Below are 9399 nucleotides of genomic sequence, written 5' to 3' on the forward strand. Positions count from 1 at the left end.
AATTTATGTATTATCAGATTTTTGTTTAGTTAACAGAATTTCTGACATTTTGACCATTTTTGAAATCTGCCAAGACAACTGCTGCCCGGACACTGACTCCTTGAGTCTATTTGTGAAGTCACACAGCAAGCCTCACTCACAGATAATTAGCTCAGTGAGTTAGGAGCTGGTTCTTGGTGTCAGAGGATGTGGGTTCAAGACCAAAGGAGGGAGTTGATGATAACACATCAAAATACCAGATGGTCTTTGTGAAACAAATGTACAAAATAGAATCTTACCTCAAAAACTGACTTTTCTTTTTACAGTGGTTTCAAATCTGCCTGCACGACAGTGAATGGCTTACTCAATTTGTGAAGCCACCATAGCACTGCCACTTGCCAATTAGCTCAGTATGATAGACAATGGTCTTTGGTTCTAGAAGTTGTGGGTTCAATCCTCAACTGGTGTAAATTGAACATCATATGGTCAACTGTCCTGTCTTCCTATTCTCCTGTTTGTTGCTCAGAATTTGCCTAAATTTGCCAAAAGATAGCCCGGACCCAACCCATCGCTGCGCAGCAGCTATAATTTCTTGTTATACCTCCTCCAAGAAACAAGATCATAATGACATATTTTGGTAGAGTTGTTTATTTTTGTTTTATTAATTCCTGCCAGTGTGGTTGGAGAGAATTCCTCCACTGAGTGATCATCATGTAGATTGAGCCCAGTGATCTGTTGGACAGTTGTTGTATCTATGACCTGGCCATCTCCACCTCCACAGGAAAATGGTCACTGACAGCCAGTGCCTGCAGAGAAGAAAAAACATGTTCTCATTGTGATAGTACTTGTTTGTGGTCCAGCTAGATGAAAAGAATTTCCCCGCTACTTAGAAACATAGGCTACGGTAACCATACCGACACCTCCTTCTCCAGAGGACATCCTCTGGAGAAGGAGGTGTCGGCCACGCCCAACAGTGATGTCACTATGCACTGAACACACCCTGTTAAATTATCCATCAGACTGAACATTTGTCCTTTATAAATAAAGCCAACTCTATCATAAAGGTTAAAGCTGGAACTCCTTTTACCAGCTCTGGGCTGAGATGCAGATCCTTCATGTAGTCGTACGCTGCAGCACTCTTCTGCACCATGCCCTTCAGCATGTCAGTGGTGACCACAATCCTGCAAACGCACAATGAGAGGTTATTACGATCGGACAAGTGCCTGTGTCAGTGTAGTGTAGTGTAATGTACCTGTCATAAGGGCAGATAGTTTCTGACACTGTGGTGTCGGCCTCATCAGGGATCAGCCAATGGAAGCTCTTGTCAGTGAAGAGTTGTATGTCGTTCCATTTGGAGCCTGATACGTAGCTGCAGCCTGCGTTGAAGTCTCCCAGCAGAACAATGTCCTGCAGGGACAGTCTGATTAGTCTCATCTCATGTTTTATCAAATGTATCCTTTGATAAATTAATGTTCAGATTTTATGATTTCAATGTTGTAAATAGGTTTTGTTGACTTATTCACATTGGTCTTCCAGCGTTTGCGGACATCAGTCACCACATTGTAGAGACTGTCAATTTCTTTCACAGCGGATTCTGGAGAGGTGTGCTGAGGGATCAGGACAAAGTTCTTCAAAGCTGCAAAACAAGAGGGAGGGAGGAGGGAATGGAGAGAGGGATGATTGAAGGAGGACAGAATATTGCAGACATATATCACTGAAATCACACTCATTTAACTGCCTTTTTGATTTAAACAAGATGAATCTTAAAGGTGTTTATAGTGTGTAGAGTGGTAATCTGAGTGGGAAGTTCATCCCATCTTGTCACACTTCTCCACAGCCTACCGGTGTATTTGGAGGAGAACATGACAACAAAGGGCTCTCTGCTGAAGTAGTCAGTCTTCTCATCATCATAGGTGTAGTTTTTAACCACAGATACTTTTTTCTCCCTGGAGAAACAAGACAACTCTTTATCACATACTGTTTCCGTATCAGGAATTTTAGCATGTCATTTTAATAAAATCACTCTGCTGTGTGTACTTTTGATACTTCTTCAATTCTTTTGTGATTGTACTTTGAATACAGGACACATACTTACTGTATGTAACATTACTGTGTGGATACTTGTACATATACGTGTAAAACATTTTTGTACCTGTAGAGGAAAAGATATCTCTCCTTGTAGGAACCACGGCCCAGTGGCTCGCTCACGATGTGTTTGTACCTTGACTCAGGAGATCCTCTGGGGAAATACACACACACAGATACAGAGTATTGAAAAAGAGCTTTGTTTTCCTTATCTGACATTATGATGCCAGCTTATGAGTTGTCTCTGTAGAAGATTTTTATAACTATGATATTTGTCTTTTGTAGTATAGTAAATATATGAGTTGTACAAAGTGTGTCTAACTTGTTGACATGCTCCATGAGTTTTTTGGTGGCAGACAGATCAATGTCTCTGACTTCCTGGATCAGAATGATGTCATAGCGGTGGACGATCTGTAACGCACCGAGAAACCACAAAACATCATACGTCTGATAAAAGTTAGTGTTTTTGTGTTATATCATGAACAGACACGCTCAACTTATAAAACATCACTCAGACCAGAATGAGAGAAAATAACCCTGACAATATCATTGTTCATCTGGGTTATAGGGTTGTAGGAGCTGAGGCTAAGACAATAAAAATTCTTTCACAGTCTTTGCCAGACAAATTGGGGACAGATATAAAATAAAATATAAAAAACAGTTATGGCATGTCAGTGCTGTTGGTTGTATTGTGGGAAATGTAGGACCCACATCAAATGGTTGATTGATAAGTGTACTACAATTCAAAATCTCCTATCTCCTTTCTTGTAACTCTGCAAACGTTGTGGATCTGGAATCCTTAAATGGTTAGTTTGTGAGATATATAGTATTCACTACAACATGCCACCAGGTCAAGATAGTGGAAGGATGGTCAAATGTAGACTGAACACTGGTATCCTTCAAAATACAGTATATTCCTTTCATATGCCAAATATGATATGATAAATACAATAACATAGGAAAATCAAACAGTGGAGTTTCAGACCGTGCTGATGAGGTTCATCAGAGTGGTGTTGGAGGCTTTCTTGTCTCCAAATGACCTGATGTTGAAGGCTCCCAGCATCAGAGGAGTAGACAGATGCACCAGGGTCAGAAACAGACCCAAAGCACACACCACACGCATCCTGGGTCACAGAGGTCACACATGAGCTGAATTTCCCCTTGTCCCTAAACTACAGTGTCTTATTGTCACAATTTAACCAGTGTGTTGGGAGTTGTACATAACTCATTCAATAAAAATATGATTTTGAGTATATAAATCAAATGATATCTGGCAGTATGATAGGCTCCAGCTCTGGTCCTTCATGCAAAGCTCCAAGCTGGATCAGGTTAATCAGATCAGCCTATCAGGAGTTGCCAACATGTTTCCTTGACAACACATATTTGCCAGTCACATGGTCTGCTGATAATAAAAATAATCTTTATTAATCTCAAATGTCTGATAGGCCTCTCTGTTCACACTAGTTCTCAGTTAAAGCCAGATTACATCCCGACCTGTTTGGTTTAATCACTGTGTGATCTCATGTATACATTTTGATACAGATACAGAAAACGTTATCCCCAAAGGGCAATTCAGTTTATACTCTTCACTGACATACAACCATTCACACAACATAAGATCATAAAAACTTAGATGAAATGTGCCAGAGGAAAAAAAAAAAAAGATAAATATGCACATACCATATAAATAAATAAATAAATAAATCACATTGTGTGGTTGTGTGATTAAATGTATTTTATAACTACTGTCAGTGGGTTGTGCTTGTTTGGCACATTCTCTGCCTTCTGCCCCATGTTGGTTATCTAAATGTAATCAGCTTCAGGGAGTGCATATAGTTAAATCTGCTGTTATATTAAGAGTCACATGATCATGACAGACTCTTCTTACCTTCACCTTACTGTGGGAATGAGATACAGTATAACACCTGCAGCCCTGGACAGGTGACATGCTCCCTGCTCCTGGCTGTTTATCTGATTGCAAATATTTAGCGTTTGACATGATTTGTTTTGCAGACGCAGGAATCGTGTCAGTATAGTAAAACATTGCTCAGTTCGTTTCCATGGCCCCGGCTGCACTCTTATTGGAGTTGGTGTAAATGGTTCTTGAACAAAGAGTGTAAAATATGGAGGAAAAAAAAGGAGCAACAGTGTGTTTCATCCTGTCAGCCATATCCAGTGGAAGTGTAACCAGGGGTGGGTCTTCCATGGTGGCACGGGGGGGACCCGCCCCCCCTGCAATCTGATTGGCCAGCCTATGTGCCCCCCACCCCCCCACCCCATGGTCATTGACTTGTGGCAATGTCAATTATTGTGTAAAGTTCTTTACCACGGCTATGTTCACTGCAAAGAGCTAAAAGCACAAACTTCTGACTAAGGCTCAACTCTGTACAGCAAACACCCCAGTGTTCTGTGTGCATAGGAAATAAAGAAAATTGTGTAAGATTGTTATTGTTCTCAATTTCAACAGTATGCAACTGCAAAATATAAATATTCAAGAGAGCGGTCAATGGCAGCCTTCACAGTAGTGAGAAGGCAACAGATGGCACAAACACATGATGAGAGTTGGTTTAAGGTCATGAGTGATGGAAACTTTTGGCTCTTTGGAGCCATGTTTACACAATACCATGCCAAAATAAAATTGTATAGCATCATATCATAGAAAAAATATAAAGGATGCCATTATAGTCTTAAGTGCTGAGAATTTGGGAAATTTAGTCCTACTCTCAAACTTAAGAATAAAAGCTAGTTATCAACTTTCTTAAGTCTAAGAATCACTCCTACTCCCCCAGATATTTAGGAGAGCTCCAGAGGTGTCAGTGGTTAAGAGTTACCAGTAGGGGACGGCACTGAGAGAGAAACGTATGTGAACCTTCAGGGAACAGAAAGACATTGTGGCTTTGTCTGATGATGAGCAGTTGATCAAACTATATTGTTTTGACAGAGCAGGTATCATCCTTGTCCTAATAATCCTAATAAGGGACGTCATCTCACTAATAACCTCATACAACAGAGCTTTCACTGCAGTTAAGTGTAGCCCTGTGTAAAATTCATATAGGTTACACACACCCGACACACACACACACACACACACACACACACACACACCCCACCCCAACCCCGTAACTCCCCCGAGGAACCGTAACTCTAACTCTAAATTTTCCACAGGAAACGTATCAGACAATGTTGCAAAACCAGACCTGTGATCATGAAGTCTAGAGGTGTATGTTTGCCTGATTGGTTGGCCTGATTGGTTGATTGTATGTGGCACCACTCTGTATTCTTTTTTTCTTTTCTTTTCTGTATTGTGTATACATAAACATATGTATCTCAATTTCATACAGTGGTGTGTACATAATACATTTATGTATACAAACTTTGTGCAATACTGGACACACATCTGCATGTGCAATCGTGTGCTATGGGATAGTGTGCTATGTGCTATGGGATAGTCAATCCTGCACTATGGGGCATCGTGCAATTCAATTCAATCTTGCACTTATGCACTCGTCACTTTAGCAAACAGCACTTTAGCACATAGCACTTTAACTAGCACTATAGCACTTTATAACTTCTCAGTAACCTTTTGGTCCCCTTACCCACTCTTTTAACCGTCTATGGTCAGTTAACTGGTGGTTTATGTATGTCTTTCATATATGTTTTGTGTAAGATCTGTGTAAGATCTGTCTGTACAACATCTATTGCACGTCTGTCCGTCCTGGGTGAGGGATCCCTCCTCTGTTGCTCACCCTGAGGTTTCTCGGATTTTTCCCTGTTAAAAGGGTTTTCCATGGAGTTTTTCCTCAGTCGATGTGAGGGTCTAAGGACAGAGGATGTTGTTACGATGCCATGTAAAGCCCTTTGAGACAAACTGTTTGTAAAAACGGGCTATACAAATAAAATTGCCTTGCCTTGCCTTGCCTAAGATGTCAAAGTGTTTTGTTGTCCTAGTCCTGCCTCTTGTACTTTTTACTTTTTGTACTTTTTATCGTCATTGTCTTTTATATCTAAACATCAACCTGCCAATGGGACTGGGGATGGAAATTAGCCACTTGGCTATAATCCCACATATTTACATGTCAATGTCCATTAATATGTACTGTTTCCATTTTTACAAAAATAAATAAATCTGAAATCAGAAATTGTCCTCAACAATTCATACACATGTTACTGCAGCAAAAAGGCTACAAACTAATCATCATCAGATTTGTTCTGCTCAACCTGAATGTGCTGTTGAAGCTTTAAAAGCAGAGTGAGGGGTGCATAGCTACCTGTTGCTGTGAGTCTGTGTGGGAGAGAAGGAAGCCAAAGCAGAGCACAGAGGCTTTTGTGAGAACCTCTGAGTATACCCACTGATAGTATCTCATGGGGTTTTTATTCACCTGTGAGTGCATGTGACTTGGTCAGGCTGGGGAGGAGTGAAACCAGGAGCCTTGGATGGGGTATAGTGTTTTCAGGTGATGTAACATGGCAGTCATGTTGGAGTTTTTTTTTTTTGGGGGGGGGGGGTTTGATCAGGTTTTCAGCTCAGGACGTCACGACTCCTCTTATCTTTATATACAAAACAGATTTTCAGAACAATTAAGGTTGGTGAAGGTTGTTGATCTAGTTTATAGAACCCCAAAGTGTCATGTCAATATGTGTTAATGTTATATAAAGTTGGTTCCCTGACCACATTCCCATAATGTGAAAATAAATGTGAATGTGAAAATTTTACAAATACCAGAAAAATGTAATTTTCACATGTTATTTAATTTCAGATTCAGTTATGATTTGGCTGCATTTATAGCCAAAATTAGGAATCAATAGGCTATAGACACATGTAAATGCACGTGCACACACAATCTGCTCGTACACATGCAGTTGGTAACAGTCAGATTCAACAACACTCAGTATGACCATGATTCTTTAGACCCTATAAGATTCTTCGTTTGCATGTTTTTTTTTAAAGTACATTTTTGGGGCGTTTTATTGCCTTTAATCGATAGCACAGTCAAGAGAGAGACAGGAAATGGGGAGGCAGAGAGGGGGAATGACACGCAGCAAAGGGCTGCCCGATGCAGGATTCGAACCGGGGCCGCAAGCAGTGAGGACTGTAGCCTCAACATGGGGCGGCAGCTCTACCAAGTGAGCTTCATTTGCATGTTAAAGGGATAGTTCACCCAAAATTCAAATTTCACTCATTATCTACTCACCCTCATGTCGACTAAGAGCTGTGAGAATTTTCAGAGTCCTCCGTGCCTTCTCAGAGTTACGGGGGGGTCCGCGTAGCAGTATTTGTCCATAATGGTTGTGAATGGATACCAATTTTCTTCGTCCAAAAAGACACACCAAAAAACATCCAAATACCTCCATAGTGCTCGTCTGTAATGTCCCTCTGGTATTGAAGCGCTGACATGAGAAACTGTTCCGAAAAAAAATTAAATAAGTCTATATTTTAAGCTTGTTTGTAGCGGAAGCTCCCAGTGTCTCAGTTCACTGCTCTGCCTGTGACACAGGCAGAACAATTTCTCATGTCGGGGCTTCAATACAAGAGGGACATTACAGACGAGCACTATGGAGGTATTTGGATGTTTTTTGGTGTGTCTTTTTGGACGAAGAAAGTTGGTATCCATTGACAACCATTATATGGACAAATACTGCTGCGTGGACCCCCCCGTAACTCAGAGAAGGGACGGAGGACTTCTCACAGCTCTTAGTCGACATGAGGGTGAGTAGATCAGTGAAATTTGAATTTGGTGAACTATCCCTTTAAGTAAAGTTCAGTTTCATTGCTGAAACTTGTCACATCAGGTGACGTCAAAGGAGAAACTACATATTGAGTCAGGGCAATGCTCACGATTTTTTTGAGACAGCAATCCTCTGACTTGATGTGACCAACCTTCATCAGCTTGACACTCGTCCTTGGCTCATTAACGTTAATCGCTGGGATGGGAGTCTGTGCTCTCAACATGAAGGAGAGTATGGCGAATCCCAGTGGATTTTTCCTCTTTTCCTGGCAGTGTACTATGAATACACATCAAGAAAAAGGCCCAACATTTGTTTCTGGAGGACATTACACACATGGGGCCATGGACAGAGTGGCAGAGGACAACTGGAGTCTCCTCCTGCCATCTTGGTTTAAACCTCTGATAGTTGCAGGTGGTACAGCAGTCTGTTAACCTTAAACCTGACACTGACAGAAGTTTATACAGGGCCAAGGAGTCAGGGAGTTGACCTGACGTGAGTGAATCATTTTTCCTCTGTTTTGACTTCATTTCTTTAGTTTTTTTGAAAGTCCAATACACCATCAAGTCAAATGTGCCCTAAACATTTAAGTTGATTCAGTGAATTCAGAAAATAGTAAATGCTAAAACATTCACTACAATTTAAGCTTACTCAACTAATAAAGAGGGCACAAGTCATATTGAGGCGACTTGTAACTGCTGTGTTCACAGTAGTGAGAAGGCAACAGATGGCACAAACACATGATGAGAGTTGGTTTAAGGTCATGAGTGATGGAAACTTTTGGCTCTTTGGAGCCATGTTTACACAATACCATGCCAAAATAAAATTGTATAGCATCATATCATAGAAAACAATATAAAGGATTTTTATTAGTAGACCATTTTTCTGTATGAACTGAGGTAGATACATTTTAGGTATTACACTTTTAAATTTTCTCCAAATACCTTTTCTCTAGATTATCTTGCCCTCACTCTCAGCCTAAATGACATGGCACCTATCACAGAGTATCACTCTCTCTCCTTCTCTGTGTCATGGTTCATCTCCTGTCTGTCTGTTTTGTTTTCAAGTTCCATCATGTCTTCTCTTCCTGTGCACCCCCTCATGTGATTACCTGATGGGTATAACCTGTGTCTCTTTCCCTTGTGTATTTAAGCTCAGTGTCTTTCTATTGTCCTTTGTCGGATCGTCTGTGTTGTTACCCCGTGTCCCTAAGTCTTTTCAGCGTGTTTCCTGCCTTTTGTTTTTCATGTAAATAATATTTTTTTACTCTAACCATCTGTGTCTTCGACCGTGTCTGTGCTTGGGTCCAGTTTCTGCATCTGTGACACACTAGCTGTCTTTACACTACATGGTTCAAGTGGCCCAATTCCAATTTTTTTCCTCACAAGTGGCACAGAGATCTGTAACATCAATGTGTAAACGTGAAAAAAACCCTGCATGGAATCAGAAATTGTCCCCCATTATATGTGGAAATAAATCAGATACAAATCAGATATTCGCCAATACGTCTGTGGTTTAAACAGACAGATCGGATTTTTCTAGCAATGCGTGTCGTACGTCATTAATAATGATAAATTCCCGTGCTGACACGTTTCGCTGAACCTCTGTAGC

The 9399-nt window shown here is 40.7% G+C and overlaps 1 protein-coding gene across 1 annotated transcript; it reads right to left on the reverse strand.

Moving 5' to 3' along the window:
* Positions 1 to 607: 607 nt before the first annotated feature.
* Positions 608 to 6399, reverse strand: LOC146974671 (deoxyribonuclease-1-like). The gene is made up of 9 exons (XM_085796849.1): positions 6333 to 6399; positions 3050 to 3188; positions 2387 to 2475; positions 2132 to 2218; positions 1822 to 1925; positions 1503 to 1615; positions 1232 to 1386; positions 1067 to 1160; positions 608 to 785 (listed from the first exon to the last, which is right to left on the reverse strand). Exons 2-9 carry the CDS (start codon positions 3185 to 3187, stop codon positions 732 to 734), a joined length of 834 nt encoding a protein of 277 aa, XP_085652975.1. The 5' UTR covers position 3188; positions 6333 to 6399; the 3' UTR covers positions 608 to 731.
* Between the last annotated feature and the right edge of the window lie 3000 nt (positions 6400 to 9399).

Source organism: Trachurus japonicus, chromosome 14 (genome assembly GCF_045865225.1).
Source record: "Trachurus japonicus isolate A0001 chromosome 14, Traja_1.0".
Taxonomy (NCBI): Eukaryota; Metazoa; Chordata; class Actinopteri; order Carangiformes; family Carangidae; genus Trachurus; species Trachurus japonicus.